Here is a 25,191-nt window from a genome sequence, read left to right as displayed (position 1 = left end):
GCCGGATTGGATGACAGTGTGAGAGCTCAGGAGTTGCACGGGGGAGTGGTTACACCCAGACACAAACGGGTGGATCCGCGAAGGTGCTGGCACGACCTTCAGCTCGCTTGGGGCTTGGGTTTCTTGGCTTTGGGAAGCACGAATTTGACTTTGGCGGCCTTTTTCATGGCAGTCCTCATCTCCTTGGTGACCACCAATGCATCGATGAGGCACACGATTGCCGCTACGAGACAGAAGACCTGTCAGACACAAGACCACAGGAGGGAAGGGAAAGTTGGGTTACTTTGCAGCTCAGCGCCAACCCCTCAAGGCTCTCCCAACCTCAGGGCAGGAGCAGTTGAGAGGGGTGCACCCTCTCATACCCTTTCGCTGCCTACCCTGCCTTTCTTCCAGAAGGGGATGTTGGAAATGGTGATTTTGCTGCCAGAGTGTAACACTCCCGCCCCCATCCCGCCCCCACCTTTACAACTTTCATGCCTTGAGGCATCAGGAAAGCACCAGGGAAACTCCTGGGGGGGGGGGGGAGGTGGAGGGGAGGGGTACTTCTGAGAAGGTCTCAGTGGAAAGAATTCTTGATCTGTTTGCGAGAGCAAAAAGGAGTGCCCAAGGGACCCAACTGGGAAGAAAAGAACCCAGGCACTAGACTGAAATCTCCTGAATGTGGTGAGGTCAAACCTCTGAGAGAAGAGTCAAACTTGAGGTTGCCCCCATGCAGAGTCTGGTGAGAAAAAGGTTTGAAACTCAGAAAAACCTACTTGCAGTGGTCATGGGATAAATGGAAAGTGAACAAGGCTGGAAGCAAGGAGGAGTGTGTGTGTGTGTGTGTGTGTGTGTGTGTATGTGTGTGTTGGGCCACTGATACTTAGTCAACAATGGGTAGGAACCCCTGCAAGGCTTAGTTGCTGAGTTAGTAGATGGGGACCAGGGCAATAGAACTGGATGTTTATTTTCATGATCACTTGATTACTTGATCCCTGGATGCTTAAAGAAGTTTGCTGGTAGGTCTTGCCTCTGCTAATGTGTGAGCTCCCCGGGGTGACAGGGCCCTATATCAGCACTGAGCTGTGGTTTCACATAATCCAGTGGTATTGACAAATTTTTTATTGATGGTGGAATAAATTCAAAGAATTTAAACTCTTCCCTTCCCCTCTGGATTAATTTCTGTCCCCTTGAACAAAGTCAACTTTGTTTAACTCCTTGAACCAAAGTCCCACCCACCCCCATCTTCCAAGCATTTACATGCCATTTCTTGTGTTCTCTCATATGATGTGGGTTTGAGTCCCAGTTTGTCCCAGTCTTGTGACCCAGGGCAAGGTATTGAACTTTGTCTGTAAAGATGAAGTCAGAACATGCCGAGCCTGGTGCATGACACCCACTGGCACTTGAGCACAAGGCAGAAGTACCTTCCTGAAGGGGCTGGGTTACTCAACTTTTGATAATGTGCTACAATCTCTCTTTTCATCTGTTTCTAAAATATAATTCTCTAGCCCAGAAAAGTCAGTCTTACTTATAGGCAAAAAAATCTTGTAATATTTCAAAAGTGGTGTATATGATTCTCAAGAGGGGTTCTGCAAATTCTTGGTGGTTTTTTTTTTGGTGTCTATTTGAAAAATGCATATTAGAATTGTGATTTTCATGAGCTTAGAGTTTGTGTAACTTTATATCATCTGAAGAAGTCACTGCAAATAACAAGGCGTGGCAGTGGGGATTTTGTTCTGTTAATTGCTTAATGATAGTCTGCCAGTTTCCTTTTTTCAGAGTCTTAGAATACCCATCTCAAATGGAGTCTACTTACCCCTCCAATATAAAATAATGGCCTTCTTTCCTTTTCTTGCCCTGTCAAGATGGCAACTACTAAAAGGAATACAGTTGAAATGATACTGTTGATAAGATCCTGTAATGCAAGTTAAAAATGGTCAACTTTTTATGAAAATGTAATTTCATAAAATATTTAAATTGGTCAATTACGCATCTAAGAATGATGCCTTTTATACACTTTCCTTTGAGATTAAAAGGAACCCTCAGAGCATAATTCTTATATTTTCTAGAAACATGAATTTATGTAATATTTTGTCTTGGATAGGGACTTTCCAGAGATGGGTTCCTTTTGGAACACCATTAAAAAATCCACCACCAACAACAACTTTTCTTAAAGTGTATAGGAAAATGAGCATAAAAAACCTAATGGGGGCTGGGGTTGTAGCTCAGTGGAAAAGCATTTGCCTAGCATGTGTGAGGCACTGGGTTTGATCCTCAGCACCACATAAAAATTAACAAATAAAGGCATTCTGTCCATCTACAACTATAAAAAATTAAAAAAAAAAAAAAACCAAAAACCTAATTGTCTGGGGCTGGGGTTGTGACTCAGCGGTAGAGCGTTCACCTAGCATGTGCAAGGCGATGGGTTTGATCCAAAGCACTACATATAAATAAATTATTGTGTTCAACCACAACTAAAAAAAAATATTAAAAAAACACCTCTAATAGTCTAGGGGCTAGCCCAAATTGGCACTGCCTCAATATGATTTTCTGAAGTCTTACATTTTAAACTTATGCCTAGCATGCATTCTATTTATAGCACATTTGTTTTAATGTAAAAATAATATTGGAGGAGAAGTATAATTTTAGATTATCACTTTACTGACTGGATTCCACTCCTAAATCTTCAATGCTCTTGAAGTTGCGGTCACATTCATTCTCCGAGTTCACATGCTCTGAGAACGCGTGAACCCCTCTAAGGACCAGGACTGATTTTCTGGAGTGAATGGCTGTGCAGTTGACTTTGCTCTTTCCTGAGAGGTGACCAGAATTGTCTGCCCCAACATCTGCAGGTTGTTTGGGGTTTTTTTTTTTTTTTTTTTTTTGTTTTTTTTTTTGGTACCAGGGATTAAACTCAGGGGCACTCGACCACTGAGCCACATCCCCAGCCCTATTTTTTATTTTATTGAGAGACAGCGTCTCACTGAGTTGCTAGGCCTTGATTTTGTTGAGGCTGGCTTTGACCTCCTCTCTCAGCCTCCTCAGCCACTAGGATTACAGGCCTGCACCACCATTCTGGGCTTCGAGGCTTTATTCTGGATTTCAGTATTGAGTTCTTGAATTGATAGTTCAACCTACCTCTTTTTATGCTGAAAGAAAGGGTGAGGATGAACAAACTCCAGGTGTTCTTCCTGTTGAGGTTGGTGAGCCAGGGCAGTGTGAGCAGATGTTGCACTTCCATGGCTAGGTAACACCAGCCAGTGGCACCCGTGTATGAGTAGGGGCCAAAGCCTGGGGTGCTAGAAATCACCCGATGGCCCAGATACCTAATTTGAATATTTGAAATATTGATGGCCTGACTGGCAGTAGGGCATTCTAGTGCTCACACAGAGACAGGAGCCCTGCCATTCGGTGTATGGGAACAGGATGTTACGAATGAAGCTCATCAGTGTGCCAAGCATTTTCCAGTCATTTTCTCACTTAACCATCAAAAAGCAGCCTCAAAAGTCAATAATATTATGATCCCCATTTTACAGTAAACATAAAGAAGGCTTAGAGAAGATTATTAAATTGCCTAATATTGAATAACAGAACTCCGCTCACTGTTGCCTCTGATCAGAGACCTAAACTAAAAGTGTAGTATCGTATCTAATTTTTTTTTTTTTTTTTTTTTTGGATACCAGGGATTGAACCCAGAGGAGCTTAAACACTGAGCCACATCCCCAGCCCTTTTCAATTTTTATTTTGAGACATGGTCTTGCTAAGTAGCTTAGGCCTCACTAAATTGTTGAGGCTGGCCTCTAATTTATAATCCTCCTGCTTCAGTGTCCCGGGTCACTGGGATTACAGGCATGTGCCACCATGACTGGTTTTAATCCACTTTTGACATTTTCTGTGGAATGGGTCTGGAAGGTCAAAACGTATGGAACAAATAAGTTGAGAGTGTTTTTGTTGTTGAACTCTTCTGGCCTGTCATTTCTTATATGTGTGGCTTGGAGCAAGTTTTGTCTCCCCTCTGCCAATTTGATAATTTAATATGGGAATCATCATTGGGTTGATCTGAGGAATAAATGGTATAACAAATCTGAAAACATCTGATAATAGGACTCTAGTAGGTAGTGGGAGTGCATCAGAATATGGATTCATGACATCTGCCCCCCAAATGTGCACAGGTAGTAAACTTTCTACAAACTCCAGGTGCTCTTCCTGTTGAGGTTGGTGAGCCAGGACCTCTATCATGGAACATGACTTGCCTCTGGAAAGAGCAAGTCCTACTAGGGTTCTATAGGCTAAGTGAAAAGCCTGCCTACAGTGGGTAGACCTAATTGAAGCAGGCACAGAGTTGACAGCCGGCAGAAGGCTTAGCACTTGAGGGCTGTGTTAACCAAAATATTCAAAGATGCAAATGAGAACGCTTACAACTAAGAAGCAGAGTGTGAACTTTTAAAAATCCCAATGAACCAGCCATGGTCCAGGATCATTAAGAATTTGGATGAAAGCACATTAATAATGATATAATAGTAATATAAAATAAACCAGTCACAGACTAGGCCCAGCTAATCTTTGACTCCGTGTCCTATCTCCTCAGTAGACAACTGGACACAATAATTTACTCTGGTCCCTGCTTACAAAGAAGTACTGTCCTGAACTGTTTCTCACAACTCAGAGTCACTTTGTAGCTTGCTACTGTAGCTCACATTTATTGAGCACTTACTATGTGTCATGCATTGTGCCAAGTTGTCAATATGTGTTTTCATTTGATTCTCACAACAACTCTTATTATTCCCAATTTAAAGATGGGTAAGCAACTTGCCCAAGGGTGGCTGAGCCAGCCAGTAGCTAGGACCCTCAGCACTTGAACTCCAATGCCCAAGGCCACCTTATCAACCATCTTCCTCCCTTTGCCTTAGACACAGACCACCTTATTAGCCTCATCTGGACAGACAGACAGATGTGTTCTGCCTGATGGCTGGGTTACGTTTGCAGCTGGACCCAGTCACGTGCTGCAGGACTTCAGGTTTCCCTGACTGCTGTCCTTATTCATTATCTTTTTCATTTTTTCCCAAATATCCTATTGATTCAAATAGTGTCCTCTGACTAAAATGAGAAGTAGGTTTACTACTTGACTATTATTTTCCAGATAAATCTCCCAAATCAGCCTCTGAGATACACAAAATTGCATAAAATTGTAACTGGGAAAGAAAAAAATATGCTTTAATATTGAACGCTTATTTTTAAAAAAATCACTGAATATCAAACAAATTTAAACACTTATAATTTGTTTCACAAAATGTGGAATTTGCAATAGGAATTTACAAACAATAACAATAACTAAAGGAAACTTTTGTTGGTTTCATTTACTCCCAGAGTTCTCCAAACACATGACAGAAGCTGACCAGAAATCACCAAAATTGTTGTTTTTCAATAAACTTATTTGAAGGGACATTCTATTTAAAGTTTTTTTTTTCTGTTATTACTGGGGATTGAACCCAGGGGTACTCTTCAACTCAGCTACATTCCCAGGCTCTTTTATTTTTAATTTTGAGATAGTTCTTACTGAATTGCTGAATGTCTCACTAAGTTACTAAGGGTAACCTTGAACTTGTGATCTTCCCATCTTAGTCTCCTGAGTCATGGGGATTACAGGCATATACATCCAGGCCCTGCTGAAGGGGACATTTAAAGTGGATGCTGTTTCTTATAAATGTAAAGATGTTGCAGATAGTTTTGGAATCCTCACTTCTATAGGGCTTTAGTTTATATTTATTATATTCTTTTTTATAATAATTGATTTCTATTGGCAAAAACATCTCCTTGACTGGAACTCAGTTTTTCTGATCATCCTGGGTAATACTTTTGATGACAGCAGAGAAATGTTTAAAATATGGGCTACTCGGAAGACAATAGTTATAACCCATACTTTTGTTGGCTATATTGGCAGATGACAAGAGACCATGATAGGTCAAGTTGATAACCCTCAAAATGATACCTCCCCACGGTGTCAGGGTCCCTGGCGCAGACTTATTTAAAAAAGCAGCTAAACTCAGACTTAGTGTGAGACTGTCCAGAAGGTGGTCCTGGCAAAATGTAATCCCAGCGTCCCCAGATCTTAGTAGACCACCTGTATCTGAATTCAGTACTCTTTGAAGCTGCCCTGCTGAGGATCTAAAGCCCTGATGTGTTAGACTTTCTATCTTCCTGGTGGGGACCTTTATCCTCAGTCCTTTGCCAGATAAGAATGAGAACAGGGAAACAAGGAACTCTACCCTGGTGTTAGAAATCACCACTTACCCTAATCCTACCTCCTGGGAATGAAGCTATTTTCCTGGGAAAGAAAGACTGAAAGGAAGTGGCAGCCATGCGTATTGGGTGACCCTTGTTGGCCGATGAGCTGGTGCAGAGCCCAGAAAACCGTTCCAGTATGAAACAGGTTGAGGGTTCTGTGGCTTCCTGTACTGATCTTATGGCAAGATCCCAAGTGATTCCTGCAGCTTAAGGTCACCTACACTCTGAAGTACCAAGTCATCACCTTCTAGCACCAACACCCTCACTACACCAGCACTTTACCTGCTGGACCAAGGCCTCCCTCTTATTACCAAGTGATAGCTACTTGTCCCCTGAGAAATGGGTACGTACATATATTACATCGCATGGAATCCAAAAGGGAAGATTAGAAAGGAAGGGACCGGATAGGAGAGTTTGGGTTCTGTTTTGATGGGTCTTTAAACACTCCCAAATCAATTAAATCACTCACCATCTAACTGTGTGCTTGCTCAGTACTCGTAAGATTAGTTAGTGGAGCATCAGAATTGGGCCATCTTCTTGGTAAGACAGTTTCCCCACTCTGAAGCTTTTGAGAGCTCACCAGGCATATCTATATGCTATGACCCTAGCCTGTGCCTTAGAGAAGAGTAGCAAGAAAAAGGCAGGGGCTCTGAATCAAAATCTGGACTCTCATAGCCATCTTCAAAGAAAGGAGGATTCTCTTACTCTAGACAGACGAGGCAAGGGGACCTGGCTTTACTGAAGTTGATCAAAGACTGCAATTCTATGAGCTGGTGTGAGGTTCCTGTGATCACTGTGAGAAGACATGACATGGTTCATCCCCAGAGACCCTACCTCTATCTAGCCTGTCTGGAATACTTCCTGAACATTGGCCCTGGGCCCTGGTGTCTCATGACCCTCTCCAACTCTCCAAATTATTTTTAATAGGCAAGGTCTCGGTAAGTTGCCCAGGCTGACCATGAATAGCTCTCCTGTTTTATGGCAGTAGATCTAGGCTGAGTGAATCCTTTTCTCAGAGGGCTCTGGTCCTCCCGACTACAGCTGACAGTGCAGGATAATCGATTCACCTTTGGCTCCACATTTCAAGAAAAACATGAGGAAATAGGAGAAGATACAGAGAGAGAATTTAGAGAATCTGAGGATGAGGGAAAAATATAGTCTCACCGAGTTCCTTGCCTTAAGGAGGCGTTAGGCAGGATGGAACTAGAGAAACCATTAAGTCTGGGAAGAATCTGGGCTTTAGAGAAAGACAGACCTGGGCTTTAAAGTGAGTTTCAATGCACCCACACATGACCTTGGGCAACTCCATGTCTTTAATTTTCTCATCTGTTAAATGGGGGTGGGGGATGACCACATCCTCACTGGGTTGTTGTGAGGATTAAATAAGGCAATATAGGAAGAAGTATCTGGCACATGGTATGTGCTCAAAAATGGTTACTTTACCTTCCCTTCTTGACAATTTCCATGGACAGAGATTTTAGTTTCCCCCTCAGAAACCTCTCCATGGTTATAGCTCTCCATAACTAAGGGTCTTCCAATATCCAAATAAAGTTGCTCCTATTTTGCTTTGTCTGCTTCCTGTTGCTTGGTACTCTGTGGGACAGAGAAAGCTCAGCAGCCTTTTCAGAAAACCCCACATGCACTTGAAGAAAATATTTGAGTTTTAGTTCAACAGCAACCAATCCTACTTTAAGGTTAGAACAACGTGCTATGAGGAAATGAGGTGTGGGCTCCAAGCCAGGATTGTTCACTGTGCAAGATGGAGTGACAAAAGCCTCCAACCACCTGATGGGTGGATTGGGTTGGTCTTCTTTTTTGGAACCGCTCATATTGAATGTGTACTTTGTGTCAACTACTGTGCCAGCTCTACACACATTGAAATATTATAGGAACACTATGAGGTAGTTACTATCATCACACTTTCCCTCTCTGCATCTCTTAGATGGGGAAACGGAGGCTGAAGATCACATAGCTATTAAGGGGGCAAGTTTAGGAACAGGACCCACAGCTACCTCTGGACATTGATCCATTGACGAACACCTAGACCTGTCTCTGTAGTCTGAGACCCAACCTACTAACTTCAGGAATTTTTTCAGACGGTAAAGAACATGAGTCTGGGAAGAACAACCAAAGGAGTGTGTGCAGAGTGACCTTTTCTGGATAACTCCCCACTTGGCAAGTATGAACCTTTAACACCCTCAGAAAGGTTGATTCCTGTGATCTTGCAGGGTTTTCTGAAGGACTTTCTACAACTCTGCCCTGTTCACCAGCAGTGGGTGAGCAATGTGTTTACCTACTGCATGTGCTGCTTAAATTTTTCATTTAGGACGAGCTCCAAAGCGCCATGTGTTTGGTATGTTAACGAGATGGGTTTTATACTCTGAAAGTAGGCGTGGGTGGCCTTGGCTTTCCTGTGGCAGAGGGGTCCCAGGAACCTTTCTGGGCGTTAGGCTGGTTTCTCCTCTGGGACCAGGGCAACACCCTCACTGTCGTAGCTCAGCTAATGTCCTTGTCTAGAGAGATAGCTCTGTTGTTTTGCCTTGAGGAGGGCCTTTACTCTTGGGGCCGAGGGCAAAGCTTATGCTTGAATTATGAAAATGAACACTTACAAATAAAGGCCAATGTAAAAAGACCAGCAAGTGTTGAAGGGTTACCACATATACTAGAATGAAAACAAGGACGATGCAGGCTTCCTGAATTGTGATTGCTATATATGTCTCTTGGGCTTTGCCGGAGACAAAACAGACGATTGCTGCTATGAGGAGAATCTGAAATGAAAGAAACAGAATTTCTTTAAATGCACATGCCGTTTAAAAAAACAACAACAACAAAATAGTCAGAATGTCAGCCTGAGGGGCTGGGGTTGTGGCTCAGTGGTAGAGCATTCGTCTAGCACGTGTGAGGCCCAGGGTTCGAACCTCAGTACCACATAAAAATAAATAAATAACAGTATTGTGTCCAACTACAATTAAAAAATAAATATTAAAGAAAAAAAGCATGTAAGTCTGATCATATGGCAATTGCCTGTATTGTTTTGCACATACATTTTTTGAGAAATTCTTACATTTTTAAGAAATGAAAATAATCAAAATGAACATAATATAGAAAGGTTAAAAAAAGAGGTAATTTTTTTTCTCCTCCTCTACCCAACCCTAGTTTTTCTCTCTTTTTTTTGATTGCTGTTTTATTGTTTTCCATTTTTTTAATTTGTGCATTATAGTTGTACATCATGGTGGGATTTGTTGTTATATTCTCATGCATGCACGTAACATAACAGTATAACTTGGCCAGTATCATTCCTCAGTATTTCCCATTCCCCTCCTCTCTTCCCTCCGCCTGGTCCCTTTCCTCTACTTTTCTGGTCTCACTTCAATTTTCATGAGATCCCTCTGCCCCCCCTTTTTTTTTTTTTCCCGTTTTCTTCTCTAGCTTCCACATAATGAGAGAAAACATACAACCCTTGACTTTCTTTGAATTTGGCTTATTTTGCTTAATATAATGGTCTAACATTCCATCCATTTCCCTGCAAATGACATAATTTCATTCTTCTTTATGGCTGCTAGAACTCCACTGTGTAGATATACTACATTCATCCATTGATGGATACCTACACTGGCTCCATAGTTTGGTTATTGTGAATTGTGCTGCTTTAAACATGGGTATGCATGTATTGCCACAGTATGACGACTTTAACTTTTTAGGATAAATACCAAGGAGTGGTATTATAGCTGGGTTACATGGTGGTTCCATTCCTCATATTTTGAGGAACCTCCATACTAATTTTCATAGTAGTTGTATGAGTTTATAATTCCAAACACCATAGGAAAGTTTCCTTCTTCTCCATGTCCTCTCCACCTTTTATTATTGTTGTATTCCTGATGGTTGCCACTCTAACTGGAGCGAGATGAAATCTCAGTGTAATTTTGATATGCATTGACCTAATTGCTAATGATATTGAACATGTTTTATATATTTTTTGGCCATTTGTATTTCTTCTTTTGAGAAGTATCTGTTTAGTTCATTTGCCCATTTATTAATTGGGTTTTTGGAAATTTTCTTTTGGTTCTTTATATATCCTGGATATTAATTCTCTGTCAGAAGAGTAGCTAGCAAATAATTTTCCCCGTTCTATCTTCACATTCTTCATTGTTTTCTTTGCTCTGTGGAAGCTTTTTAATTTGAAGCCATCCGTTTATTAAATCTTGGCATTATTTCCTGAGCTTTTGGGGTCTTATAGAGAAGGTCTTTCCTATGCTTGTCTGGTAGAGTGTTGACCCTATGTTTTCTTCTAGGAGTTGCACTGTTTCTGGTCTGATTCCTAGGTCTTTGATCTACTTCAATTTGACTTCTATTATGGATAATGTTTAGTCAGCCCTTTTGCTGCTGTGACCAAAAGCCCCAATGAGAACAATTCTAGAGAAGGAAAAGTTTACTTGGATCACAATTTCAGAGGTCTCAGTCCATAGATGGCTGACTCTATTGCCCTGTGCCTAAGGTGAGATAGAACATCATGGTGGAAGGGTATGAAGGGGGAAAGTAGCTCAGGACTGGACCATCAGGAAGAAGAGAGTTTAAGGGGGTGGGGTCCACTTGCCTGGAGACAAAATATAAACCCTAAAGCCACGCTCTCAATGACTGACCTCTGCTAGCCACCCCCTACCTGTCCATAGTTACCACCAATTAATCCCTATCAGTGGATTAATGCACTGATTAGGTTAAGTCTGTCATAACCTAATCATTTCACCTCTAAACTTTCTTGAATTGTCTCATATATGAGCCTTTGGGGGACACCTCATATTTATTGTTTTTTTGCTTCTGGGTACCAGGGATTTAACTCAGGGGCACACGACCACCGAGCCACATCCCCAGCCCTATTGTGTATTTTATTTAGAGACAGTGTTTCACTGAGTTGCTTGGTGCTTCCCTATTGCTGAGGCTGGCTTTGAATCTGAGATCCTCCTGCTTCAGACTTCCCAGCTGCTGGGATTACAGACATGTGCTACTGTGCCCAACTGGCATCTTATATTTAAACCATCACAGATAACCAGTTTCCCTAGCACTGTTAGTTAAAAAGTCTGTCTTTTCTCCAATGTATGTTTTTGGCAACTTTGTCAAGGATCAGATGACCATATCTGTGTGGGTTTGTCTCCATGTCTTCTATTCTGTAATATTGGTCTATGTGTCTGTTTTCATGATAGCACATGCAGTTTTGTTATTATAACTCTGGAGTATAATTTGAAGAAAGGCATTGGGATGCCTCCAGCATTGCTTTTTTTTTTTTCCCCATTAGAATTGCTATTCTGGGCCTTTTATTCTTCCAAATGAATTTTAGAACTGTTTTTCCCCCCCTTGTGGTAGGAATAATGTCATTGGTATTTTGATGCAATTGAATTGAATCTGTATATTGCTTTTGGTAGTATGACCATTTTAACAATATTAATTCTACCTATCCATGAACCCAGATCTTTTCATCTTCTTGTGTCATCTTTGATTTCTTTCTTTAATATTCTGTAGTTTTCATCAAAGAGGTCTTTCACCTTTTTGATTAGATTTATTCCTAGGTACTTTAATTGTTGGAGGCCATGGCACATGGAATTGTTTTTCTGATTTCTTTGTTCTCCATTTAGAATGATGTTGGCCTGGGGCTTAGTATAGATAGCTTTTACAATGTTGAGATATGTTATCCCTAGATTTTCTAGTGTTTTAGACATGGAGTGGTGCTGTATTTTGTTGGATGCTTTTTCCTGCATCTATTGAGATGATCATATGATTCTTATCTTTAAGTCTATTGATGTGATGAATTACATTTACTGATTTCCGTATGTTGAACCAACCTTGTATTCCTGAGATGAACCTCACTGATTGTGGTGCCTGATCTTTTGGATGTGTTTTTGTATTTGATTTGCCAGAATTTTATTGAGAATTTTTGTATCTATGTTCATTAGAGATACTGGTCTGAAGTTTTCTTTCTTTGATGTGTCTTTGTCTGGTTTTGGAATCAGGGTGATATTGGCCCCATAGAATGAGTTTGAAAGTGTTCCCTCTTTTTCTATTTTATGAAATTATTTGAGGAGTATTGGTATTAGTTCTTCTTTGAAGGTCGTGTGTAACTCAGCTGTGTATCTATCTGGGCTTTTCTTGGTTGGTAGGCTTCTGATGGCATCTTCTACTTCATTGCTTGAAATTGATCTGTTTAACTTGTGTATAATCATCCTGGTTCAGTTTGGGCAAGTCATATGACTCTAGAAATTTGTTGATGCCTTTAATATTTTCTATTTTATTGGAGTACAAATTTTCAAAATAACTTATAACTTATCTCTGAATTTCTATAGTGTCCATCATGATATCTCCTTTTTCATCACAGATGTTAGTAATTTGAGTTTTCTGTCTCCTTCTCTTCATTAGCATGGCTAAGGGTTTATCAATTTTATTTATTTTTTTCAAAGAACCAACTTTTTGTTTTATCATTTTTTAAAATTGTTTCTTTTGTTTCAATTTCATTGATTTCAGCACTGATTTTAATTATTTCCTGTCTTCTACTGCTTTTGGTGTTGATTTGTTCTTTTTCTAAGACTTTGAGATGTAATATTAGGTCATTTATTTGTTGACTTTTTCTTCTTTTAAGGAATGAACTTCATGCAATGAACTTTCCTCTTAGTACTGCCTTCATAGTGTCCCAGAGATTTTGGGACATCTTGTTGATGTATGGTTCCCTTAAGATGTATGAAATGTCCTTCTTTATTCCTTTTGATTAACTTTGGCTTGAAATCTACTTTATTTGGTATGAGGATGGAAACCTCTGCTTGTTTCTGCTATCCATGTGAGTGATATATTTTTTCCAAATATATTTTTTCACCTTCAGTCTATGGATGTCTTTTCCTATAATATGAGTCTCTTGAAGGCAGCATATTGTTGTCTTTTTTTAAAATCCAATCTGCCATTCTATGTCTTTTGATTGGTGAATTTAGGCCACTAACATTCAGGGTTGTTATTGAGACATGATTTGTATTCCTGGACATATTTGTTTATTTTTGGTGTTTAACTTGACTTGGTTTCTCCTTTGATTAGTATTTCCTTTAGTGTAATACCTCCCTTTGCTGGTTTTTATTGTTGTTTTTTTGTTTCCTCCTTGTGGAATATTTTGCTTAGGATGTTCTGTAGTTCAGGCTTTCTAGTTGTAAATTCTTTTAACTTTTGTTTATCATAGAAGGTTTTTATTTTGTCATCAAATCTAAAGCTTACTTTTGCTAGATATAAGATTCTTGTTTGGCATCCATTTTCTTGTAGAACTTGGTATATGTTGTTCCAGGATCTTCTTCTTCTTCTTCTTTTTTTAACTTTTATTTTATTTATTTATTTTTATGTGGTTCTGGGATCGAACCCAGTGCCTTGCATGTGGTAGGTGAGCACTCTACCACTGAGCCACAACCCCAGCCCTGTTCCAGGATCTTCTAGCTTTCAGGGTCTGGGTTGAAAAGTCTGCAGATATCCTAATTGGTTTCCCCCTATATGTAATCTGATTGCTTTTTCTTGTGTCTTTTAAAATTTGCTCCTTATTCTGTGTGCTAGGCATTTTCATTATAATATGTCTTGGTGTGGATCTGTTGTGATTTTGTATATTTAGTGTCCTGTAAGCCTCTTGTATTTGATTTTCCAATTCATTCTTCATGTTTGGAAAAATTTCTGATATTATTTCATTGAATAGATTGTTCATTCCTTTGGTTTGGAATTCTGTGCCTTCCTCTATCCCAATAATTCTTAAGTTTGGTCTTTTTATGCTATCCCATAATGCTTGAATGTTCTGATCATGGTTTCTTACCATCTTCACTATGTGGTCAACATTCTTTTCAAGATTATACATTTTGTCTTCATTGTCTGAGGTCCTGTCTTCCAAGTGATCTAATCTGTTGGTGATGCTTTCTGTTGACATTTTAATTTGGTTTATTGTTTCTTTCATTTCAAGGATTTCTGTTTGTTTGTTTTCAGATCCTCTATCTCCTTATTTAGGTAATCTTTTGCTTCCTGTATTTGCTTATGTAGCTCTTTACTGAAATAATCTTTTGCTGCCTGTATTATTTCTCTTATAGCACACTTTAATTCAGAGAACATAATTATGCACGTTCTGAACTCCTTCTCTGTTATTTCTTCTGTTGTGCTGGCCATGGATTCTAATAATGTATTATCTTGGTTTGTTTGAGGGGCACTTTCTTCCCTTGTTTTTTCATGTTATTTGTGTGTCTTCCCTTCTAGCACTGCAGATCTGAGGCCTTATTGTTTTTCCCCTGTAGGCTTATAGTGTCTCTGCAGTTTCCAAAACTTCTCCTTTTATGGGGAGAACAATGTGAACAGATCTCAATACAAACAATATAAAACCTTAAACCAAATAGCTGCTATTAAGATGTTTATGGTTTTGACTCAATATACAGAAATGATAAGTTCAATTATTATCTACAATATAAACAATAGGTTTACAAAAGGGTCTACAGTTTCTAATGGGGGACAAAGAACTGGAGGTGGGGTGTAGGATGAGATGTTGAGGGGGTAGGAGGTGAGGATATAGAGTTATTAGATCTTAGAACGTGTGATAGAAGAATCTAAAAAAGTTGGTTAGTAGCAGAAGAAGAGAGAGAAAGTGATTTTGGGGATACAAGTAAGTGGGAAGACAGTAGAGTACAACAATCAAACAAATATAAATATTAAGAAAAATATAAAAATAGGAGATAAAAGAATATAGAACAGCAATGTAATATACTATTCAAACATCCCAGTCCTCAGTAGCCTAATTCATGAAAAATACTTGGTTTCACAAGTGTTGGGGGTGTGAGGATGGGGGGGGAGAGAGAGAGAGAGAGAGAGAGAGAGAGAGAGAGAGAGAGAGAGAGAGAAAAGAAGAAGAAGAAGAAGAAGAAGGAGGAGGAAGAAGAAGAAGAAGGGGAAGAAGAGGAAGAAGAGGAGGAAGAAGAAACTTTCCAAGGAAAATACAAGGATTGTTTTTGTTGTAGATCAGAATCTTTCCAGCTTCCCTTCTCATTCAATAGGTGGGGTTGTCTGTTGTTTGCTGGTATCTCCACCCTCAGGACAGTGAAGGTTATTAGAGTGGTCTTATGTGCAGGGCTCTTGGAGGTGGAATATAGTACTTGTGGTCCCTGATGGGAGACTGCACCCCAAGGATCTCCTTTGGGGCCCACTTGTGTGATATGGTTACCTGGTCTTATTTCCTTATATTGCCTGTAGACTTCACAATTCCTGGTCTCTAATTTAGTCTCTAAACTGTATCTCACTCACCCCCTCCCTTTCTACTTCCTAGTCAGGAACCTTTCTCTCCAGAGTTCTTGTGGGCTGCACTTTGGGGGCTGCACACCTGTCATGGAAAGCTGTTTTATATTGGGCAGTTCGGCACCTGGTTTTGTGACCTGCAAGCTACAGATTGGCTGTGTAGCTGCAGGCACTGTGCTGGGTTAGTGGCTGCCAGGAAGTGGGGGAGTTGGGGACATTTGGTACCTTGATATTGTTTCTAAGCCTTGGCTGGTGTTCCAAATTGGGAGTTGCCCCAAGTAAAGATGGTGATAAAGGTATCCCAAGATAAAGACAGCTGCTTTCAGCAATAGGGTACCATGTGCTGTGGGTTTGGTGGTGGCATTGAGCGGCGTGTTCAGAGATGTAGCTCTGTGGCATGCAGTATTGTGGCTGGCATCTGTCACCTGCCCCAGTGCAATGTCTCCAGATGCAGGCTACCATGTGTAGGGAACTGTGGGGGTGGTTGCAATGCCCCAAGATGGAGGTGATTGGAGTAGTCCCACATTGGTAGATGGGGGTCCACATGGGAGTGGTGGCTGGAATTCCTGCATGAGTACTAACGCCGTGGTCCTACTTGGACACCTGAAGGACCTGTGTGGACGAGTGGTCAGGAGTCCTGTGCTGACACTGAGGCCTGGATATCTGCGCCAGAGCAACTGTCAGGGGTCCTCTAATAACTCGTAGAGAAAGTATTCCCATTACTAGAATCCCAGGTCCCGGAGACACAGATTGCAGCCTCCCTCTAGCCCGCCATCTTGGATTCCCCCACAATTTGCTAATATTTTATTAAGGATGCTTGCATCTAAGTTCATCAGGGATATTGTTCTGTAGTATTCTTTCCTTGATGTGTCCTTATCTGGTTTGGGCATGAGTATGATATTTGCTTCATAGAATGAATTTGAAAGTGTTCCATTCCTTTCTATTTCATGGAATCATTTGAGGAGCACTGACATTAGTTCTTCTATAAAGGTCTGGTAGAATTCAGATGAGGATCGAGCTGAATTCTTAGGCTTTTCTTTGGTCCTGGGCTTTTCTTTGTTGAAAGACTTTCTATTACTGCTTCTCTGTCATTGCCAATTGCCATTGGTCTGCTCGGGTTTTCTATGTCCTCTTGATTTAATTTGGGTAGGTTGTATGTGTCTAAAAAGGTATCCAATTCCTCTAGGTTTTCCAATTTATTGGTGTATAAGTTTTCAAAATAGTTCCTAATAATCCTCTGGATTTCTGTAATGTCTGTGGTGGTTTCTCCTATTTCATTTCTAATTTTATTGAGTCTTCTTTTTCTTTTGGTTAATTTGGCTAAGGTTTTATTAATCTCATTTACCTTTTCAAAGAAACAAACCCCTTCATTTTGTTGATTTTTTTATTATTCTCAATTTCATTAATTTTGGCTCTGATTTTATTCTCTTCCTCCTACTGGTTTTGGAATTGGTTTATTCTTATTTTTCAGGGGCCTTGAGATGCATCATTAGTTTGTTTATTTGGAATCTTTTTGATTTTCTTATGTAAACACTCATAACAATAAACTTTCCTTTAAAAACCACCTTTATAGTGTCCCACAGGTTCCAGTGTGTTGTGTCACTATTCTTGTTCCATTCTAAGAACTTTTACATTTCTTCCCTAATTTCTTCTATCACTTGTTCATCATTCAAAGTGAATTTTTCAATCTCCACGTGTTTATATAGTTTTTGTAGGGATTTTTTTTGTGTGTGTGTGTTGGTTTCTAATTTCATTCTATTATGATTCAATAAGATGCAAGGAATTATGTCTACTTGTATTTGCTGAGAGTTTTTTGTGACCTAAAATATGATCTATTTTGGGGAAGGCTCCATGGAGCACTGAGAAGAAAGTGTATTTAGATGTTTGATAAAATATTCTATCCATATCTGTTAAGTCCACTTGATTTACAATATTTTTCAGGTCCAAAGAGGCTTTACTAAGTTTATGTTTAGATGACCTATAAGTGAGAAAGGTGTGTTGAAATCACCTATTATCATTGTAGTAGTGGGGTTTAGCTGAGTCTTTGAATAGTGTCTTTTTTTACATAATTAGGTGCACCAACATTTGGGGCATAAATATTTATTAGCATTATATTTTCTTGTTGGATTATTTCCTTTTCCCATATAAAGTTATCTTCTTTGTCTCTTCTGATTAATTTTGGCTTATGTCTGCTTTGTTGAATACAGAGTAGCTACTTTGCATAATATATTAATTTCTATTCTTTCACTTTTGGCCTATGGCTGTCTTTGCCTGTAAAGTGTGTCTCTTGCAAATAATATAGTTAGATTTTGTTTTTCAAATCATTCTGCCAGTCTATGTCTTTTAACTGGTGAGTTGAGACCATTTACATTCATGTTATTATAGAGAAGTGTTTATTAGTTCCTGCTTATATTTGATTTATTTCTAATGTTTAATGTGGTCCTGTTTCTCATTTGCTTAACCCTTAAAATGAGATTTGTTCATTTATGAGCTCTTGGGCTTGTTTTTGAATTCTTCTCTGTGAAATATTTCTTTAAGCATTTTTCTGCAGTGCTGACTCAGTCGATATGCATTCATTTTGTTTCTGCTTATCTTGGAAGGTTTTTTTTCTTTTTTCACCTTTGATTCTGGAAGATAGCTCTGTTAGATATACTAATCTTGTCTGACTGCTATTTTCTTTTTGCAATTCTGATTGACTTGTTTAAATTTGACCTATGACATTTTTCTCTCAAGGCTTTTGAAATTCTATCTCTGTTTGGTATGTTAGCCATTTTAATTATAATGTGTTGTGGAGTGATTCATCTTTGATCTTGTCTATTTGGGGTTCCTGTATCTGGATGTCCATCCTTTTCTCAAGTTTTGGAAAATTTTCTGTTTTTATTTCCCTGAGGAGGTTAATTAACCTGCATCTTACAACCCTCTTCAACTCCAGTGATTCTTATATTTGGTCTCTTAATGTTGTTCTGAAGTTCTTGTATAATCTAGTCATGGTTATTTATTTTCTTTAATACTGTCTGAATGTTCAAGGCCAGCCATCTTTGTTTTCTAGGTCTGAGATTCTTTCTTCAGAATGATCTATTCTATGAGAGAGACTTTTAACTGCTTTGTATTCATTTCTTTATTGAATCTCTCATTGATGACCTCTATTGAATTCCTTGTTTTTCTGTGTTCTCTTGGAATTCATTGATCATTTTTATAATCACTTTTGAATTCTTTAGCTGATATTTCATCCATTCAAACTATTTGAAGTAGCTGATAAATTACAAACTTAGGGTGGTGTCATGCTACCTTGTTTTTTCATACTTTTTGTATTCCTGTGTTGGGTTTATGCATCTGCTGGGATGGATTTTTCTTCCACTCTCTGTGTGGGCCTTTTTAGGGCACATCTTTCTCTTGACAAAGTGTCCTAGAGTGGTCTAGGTTGAAACGTTTTATAGGTGTGGTATTCACAGTCTTTGTGTTAATTTTCTCTGTTTTTTTCCCCCTGTGGGAGTAGATATCCATGTGTGGGACCTGAGGCCATTCCTACTTGGGGCTGGGTCACTAGGGGATTTTATTTCTTCAATTTCTTGTATTAAAGTATAGCTGAAGTTTGAGAGTGGTTAATTTGTATGTGGAGCAAGGTGCATTGTCTTTTGGCTGGGTTTAGTTTAGCAGGAGAGTTTCTACCCTGAGAATGGGTAGTTTCCCTGTAAATTACCAGCACCTCACAGAAAAGGGGGAAACAAACAATAGTAACAATGGATGCAAACAGTATACAACATCAAAATAAATATCTGGTATGCACTATGACATTCACAACACTAATTGCCACAAAAACAGGAATGGTGGTGTCAGCAATTGCCAATAGCATACAAAAATATGGTGAACTAGATCTGGCATTAAAGTGTCATCTCTGTCATGCACAATGCTAGTAACTGCAAAAATATGAGTGGTGGGGATGTAAGTTATATAAACCAAATCGTTCTAAAGGATGGTAAAAATTAAGTTAAGAGAAAAGAATATGTGGTAGGGCTTATAAGGAAGTTTAGAATGTTCATAATATGAAGAGTGAGAATGCAGAAGAGATGCTAAAAGGGTTGGCTTTAAAAAAAGAGGATAAAAACAGGAAAAGCAAAGGGAGAGAGAAAGAGAGAACAAGACAATTTGGTTGTTAGTGGAAGAAGGAGAGAAAGAGAAACAAAAACAAGATCAACAAATCAAAACCCTAACCCTCAAAAGACAAGGAAAAATAACTCTCATAAAAAATGCTAAGAAGGAGAAAAAAGAAATATGTATGTGTATCTACGAACTAATCAGTGTGGCAAGAACACTAAAAATAAATATTAATGACCATTAATGAAAAATCAAAGAATTCTTCACTGAGGTTGTCAAAACAGTAGACAAGGATGGATGGTTGCTGCTTATGTCCGATTATCCTTCTTTCCATTTCTTCTTGCACTATGGGGTGTGGGGAGAGAGGGGAGACAGAGACAGAGACTTGCAAGGGCTAAAGTTTAACCCCTTCCTCTTTCTGTGTTGCTTGCTCATCGAGCTGCCAGGTGGAGTGGCCTAAAACCTAAGTTGATTGAAACAGCTCTCAGCTTCCCTTCTCACTAGCATAAGGCGGGATGGTTTGGGAAATACTGCTGATTGCAGTTTTGTCTGGACGTATCAGCTCAATTCACTTCTAGGGAGAGGCTGCGGCTGAGTTCTGTGAGGGGGGTTCCAGGACTGGGACTTAGGTCTGACCAGGACTTAGGGGCTTTGGTGGGTGTTATCTGCTCTGGAGAAATTTGATCAACACACCTCTAGGGCCTGGAAGATGCTGATCTCTGCTAGGAGTGTGAGGCTCAGGAGCCTCCAAAGAATTCTCCTCAGGGCAGGAAGCAGTCTTCCACAGCTCTCATACACTCTGCTGCTCACAAATATGGCCTTCCCAGGCTCAGTCCCTGTGTATTCAGTTTCCTGACCTTCTTCAGCTGGTCACGTGGGCCTCCAGATTCAAAGGGAAAGCAAGTTGGAGTTGACTTCATTTTTCTGACTTGAATCCCCAGGTACAATCTTCTCTGTGCCCTGTTTCACTCACATTCCGGTAAATATACCCTAGGCCACACATTAGGCACTTGCTGGGGCAATAGGGCAATGTTTGCCATGATCATTCTCCTGGGCTCCAGCAGCAGCTGCTGCAATGTGGTTGCCTCCAGATGGCTCCTGCCTCAGTTCTCTGCTCCCCGTTGAGAAATAAAGAGCAATTTCCAAACACCAGTTAGCTGTGCATCCTTTGAAACAGTAAAGTTCAGGCTGCTTTTCTGATCTGTAGATGTTTTCCCTTCCAATTTTATCCGCTGTTTCTGGGCTATTCCTTCCCTCTTTGTTGAACCAGTATTGCCTCTGCTGCTGCAACTGACTTGGCTTCAATGTACTGTTTATTGCTCTTTGTTCAAGGCATGGAAATTTCTTAAGTCTATAACACACTCTGATTGTCTGTGGGGAGCTGCTCTGAATGACCAGGGATTTCAGTCCTGAAGCACGAGGCTCTGACCAATCACTATATTTCGTGGTGACATGGGCGTTGTCCCAGGTCGGATAGCAAGGTGTGGCTCCAGGTGCAGGCATCACCTGTGTGTGGGGGGGGTTGAGCTACACTCACCTATTCCCCTGTAACCCTACCCCTTGCCTCATTTGAATGGCTTCTTCCCAATAAAAGGGTTCAGCACGTGCTCCTCTTTCTTTTTCCATGGACCCCTAATGTCAGAGGAGCTGTCACAGGACCTAAAGAAAAAGGTATTTCTCTGCTTCTGTGTGATTATTTCGTGCCACCCAGTTCACGTGGAGTGACCTTGAGTGTTTAGTCGTGGAACTCGACAATTGTCTAATATCGAATTTGAGTGAATTCCCTCTTCCACCCACCTTGCTGAGAAGGAATATTCCTACTGCTTGAATCTCGAGCCCTGGACCAAATGGAAATACAACCTTCTTCTAATCCACCATCTTGAATGTTTTCTGGTCTCTCTCCTTAAAATTAATCACTATTGCCAGGTTTATATTTCTATAAAGAAGTCTGTATGTATACTGGTAAAGTGAAGTAAATATGTATGATTTTGATAGAGTGAGGTAGAGCCTTATTTTTTTTTTTTTTTCCTTTCCAAACAACTGTTGATCATCTCAACATCATGGACTGGGAAATGCCAATGTTTTTCCAATGGATCTGAAGTCCAATCTTTGTTATATACTAAATTCTCAGATATACCTGAATCTGAGTGTTCTCATTAAATCGCCAACTCCTTTGAGTACTTTTAAAAACCAGAAAGTTCACCCTATGCTGTGTGGCCCAGTCTTCCTCCTGTTTTTCATTTTCGGACTGTTTATTCCCATTTTTTTTTTCTTGATCAAGTTCCCCAAACTAAGCCTGCTGGTCTTTTGATTGGGATTTCACATACCTTCTAACTTAGAAAGATTACAAACTCAGTCTTCCTAATCAAGAACCAAGTGTGGGTCTGGCATGGCAGTACATGCCTATAATCCCAGTGACTCTAGAGGATTCTAGAGTCACTGGGATTATAGCCTCAGCAATTTAGTAAGACCCTGATCAAAATAAAAGATCAAAAGTCCTGGGGATAGGGGTTGAGGATATAGCTCAGTTGGTAGAGTGTTTGCCTTACATGCACAAGGTCTTGGGTTCAATCCCTAGCACCACAAAGATAAGTAAATAAATAAATAAAAATAAAACCTGAATTAAATAAAAAAAAAAAAAGGCTGGGGATAGGCTGGTAGCTCAGTAATGAAGCACTTGCCTACCACATGTGAGGCACTGGGTTCGACCCTCAGCACCACATAAAAATAAAGGTATTGTGTCCATCTACAACTAAAAAAGAATATTAAAATGAAAAGTCTTTCCCTTTATTTTATTCTTTTTTTTCCTCTTAACATTTTCTTAACATTTTCTTTGTGTAGGTATTTCATATTTATTTCATTTGCTTGTAGGTATTTGATCCTTTTGATTATTGTTGTGAAAAGAAATATTTTCTATATTTTAGGTGGTTATTTGCAGAAAAGCTTTTATTTTATTCATTAACTCAGTTGTCACCTAAATTATGACATTCTAAATTGTCCCCCAATCATATCAGCTGAAAGAAATGATATATTTTGCTGCTTCTTCTCAAATGTTCTTACTTATTTCTTTTTTCTCAATTGTGATGATTAGTGATTCCAGAGAAAATATTGACTAATATTGTTGCTAGTAGGTGTTCTTTTCTTCCTCATTTTAATAGGAATACTTCTGCTGTTTAATTAAAGATGATACTGACTTTTGGTTTGAAATACTATTTTTATAAGGTTGATGAAATACCTATGTCTCCCTGCTTTACTGGCTTCTTTTTTTCCTCATCCTCCTTTGTGGCAACCAGAAAGGAATGTTAAATTTTGTCATGTGTTCCGAACCCTATTTTTTATCTAATCTCATAATTTTGTCTCATATTACTTATAATATGCTGGATTATGTTAATAGATTCCTAATATTGAATCATGCTAATGTTTCTTCCTGTGATATGTTTTTTAATACTGATTAACATTTTCTGCTAATAAATATTATTATTATTATTATTACTATTACTATTATTGGTCTTCCTGGGGATCTAACCCAGCACTATGTATGTAAGCAAGCACTCTACCACTGACGCACATCTCCAGCCCATTTATATTATTGTTTTGCTTTGGAACAAGTGAGATCTTTGTTTTATTTTTCTAAACTTGATCAGGTTTTGACATCAGTGTTCAACTGACTTGGTAAAAACATTTCAGAAGTGTTTCTTCTTTCTCTAATCTTTGAAGAAGTTTGAGTAGTATCAGAATTATAGTCTATGAAAATCTGAAGAGTTACCTGTGAACATATCTGGGCCTGGTTCATTTTGGAAGGTACTACTTTGATAAGGTTCTTATTTTCTTCTGTTTATATTTGTTTAGATTTTTATCTATTCTGGGATCAGTCTGGGTAATTTACATTTTCATAGCAAATCAACCATTTCATCCAATTATTCACATCCATTGGCTTTGTAATCTCCTATAGATCCTTTCACTTTCATCAGCGTTTGAGATTATTTTCTTTCTGCTTTCTAACTTTATATATTCTGTCTTCCCCAGTTTTTTTTTTTTTTTTTTGGGGGGGGGGAGGGGATGGCGGTACCTGGGATTGAACCCAGGGGCACTCAACCACTGAGCTACACCCCCAGACCTATTTTGTATTTTATTTAGAGACAGGGTCTCACTGAGTTGATTAGCTCTTTGCTTTTTCTGAGGCTGGCTTTGAACTTGTGATCCTCCTGCCTCAGCCTCCTGAGCCATTGGGATTACAGGCATGCGCCCATCGCATCTGCTTCTTGCCCAGTTTTTAATGGATTATATTGGTCAGAGTTCTATCAATAGTTCTTTCAAATGACAATGCTTACATTAATCAAACCTATTATTTATGTTTGCTAACTTACAAATTTTCTATTATCTTCATTGCTTCTCTAATTTCAGTTGTGAGGGGAAGGCTCAGATATATAAAAGACAGGGGCAAGAGGTAGGGGGCAAATTTAGTAGTAAGTGTTAAGTGTGGAAGGGGCAAGAAATGGGGAGGAAAGGTAAGGTGATACAAGAGAGTGGCGGAGGGGATATGGACGCTTTCCCGAGGGGCACCCCTGGACATCACTCCCTGAGGCCTCGCGGCCTGCATCCCACCCAGCCAGGTCATCAGCTCTGGGCTCACCAGTCTCAGGATCTTCAACAATCCAGTAGGCGAGAAGCAAAAATACTTGGCGCTGTCCCTGAATGTCTCCGGGACTTTAGCTCGGCCCTCTGCACGCTTTTGAGCAGCTGCCATCGCCCTTCTGGACATAGGGGGTTTACCAGGACTCTCTTTTGGGGCGTGTGGTGTCCCAGGGTGTTCTGTAGGTTTGCGGTGATCTTCAGGCGCCCTGCGCGATTGAGCCTGAGCAGGGTACGGTCGCTCTGCACGTCCAGACGGAGCAAAGGCTCTGGCTCTTTTAGTGCGCTTGGTTGCAGGGTATTTGGACGCAGGGCGCTTGGCCACCTCGGGCTTGGACTCAGGAGGGTTGGATACCGATGCAGAAGGCTGGATTGTAGAAGGCTGGTCTGCAGAGGGTGCTGGATCTGATGGTTGTGGGGACCCCGGGGCCGCTGCAGGTACTGCAGGCTCCTCATATTTGGGGTCCTGGGGATCCATGATGGGCCCTCAGGTGGCCTTGTCAGGCTAGCCCTGTGACTTTAGGCCAGCACTGACCCCACAGCTTTCTCTGGGAGCCAGCGTCGCAACCCAACGGCTGCTGAACACCTACTCCTCGCGTGCACCCGGCTCTTGCCGCGAGCACCACCAAGCTGAGTCTGTCTGCCATCCTTGTTGCCACCTGGATGTGATGCTGCTACCTAGCATGGAAACTTAGAATCTCTACTCTTCAAACCCACCCTTGGGTGCTGCTGGCCAGCCCTGGAGGAACAGCGTTCTGGAGACGATTTGGAGGGGTCCTGATGCTTCTTTCCCTGGCACAGACCCAGGAACAGGGAAAACCAGATTCCATCCCCGGGCTCAAAGGCACTTCCACAGAGTTCTAGTAAGGCCGGCTGGGTACAGGGTTGGAAAACCTCTCCCTCCAGCTCCCATACTGAGTGTTC

At 40.2% G+C, this 25,191-nt stretch overlaps 1 protein-coding gene across 1 annotated transcript; it reads right to left on the bottom strand.

The window, feature by feature from the left end:
- Positions 1 to 98: 98 nt before the first annotated feature.
- On the bottom strand, positions 99 to 24,745 carry LOC143383226 (uncharacterized). The gene is made up of 4 exons (XM_076837564.2): positions 24,269 to 24,745; positions 8,874 to 9,032; positions 1,796 to 1,894; positions 99 to 239 (listed from the first exon to the last, which is right to left on the bottom strand). The coding sequence occupies exons 1-4, from the start codon at positions 24,743 to 24,745 to the stop codon at positions 99 to 101; spliced, it is 876 nt and encodes a 291-aa protein (XP_076693679.2).
- Between the last annotated feature and the right edge of the window lie 446 nt (positions 24,746 to 25,191).

Source organism: Callospermophilus lateralis, chromosome 18 (assembly GCF_048772815.1).
Source record: "Callospermophilus lateralis isolate mCalLat2 chromosome 18, mCalLat2.hap1, whole genome shotgun sequence".
NCBI lineage: Eukaryota > Metazoa > Chordata > Mammalia > Rodentia > Sciuridae > Callospermophilus > Callospermophilus lateralis.
This window is presented reverse-complemented; position numbering and strand designations above follow the sequence as displayed.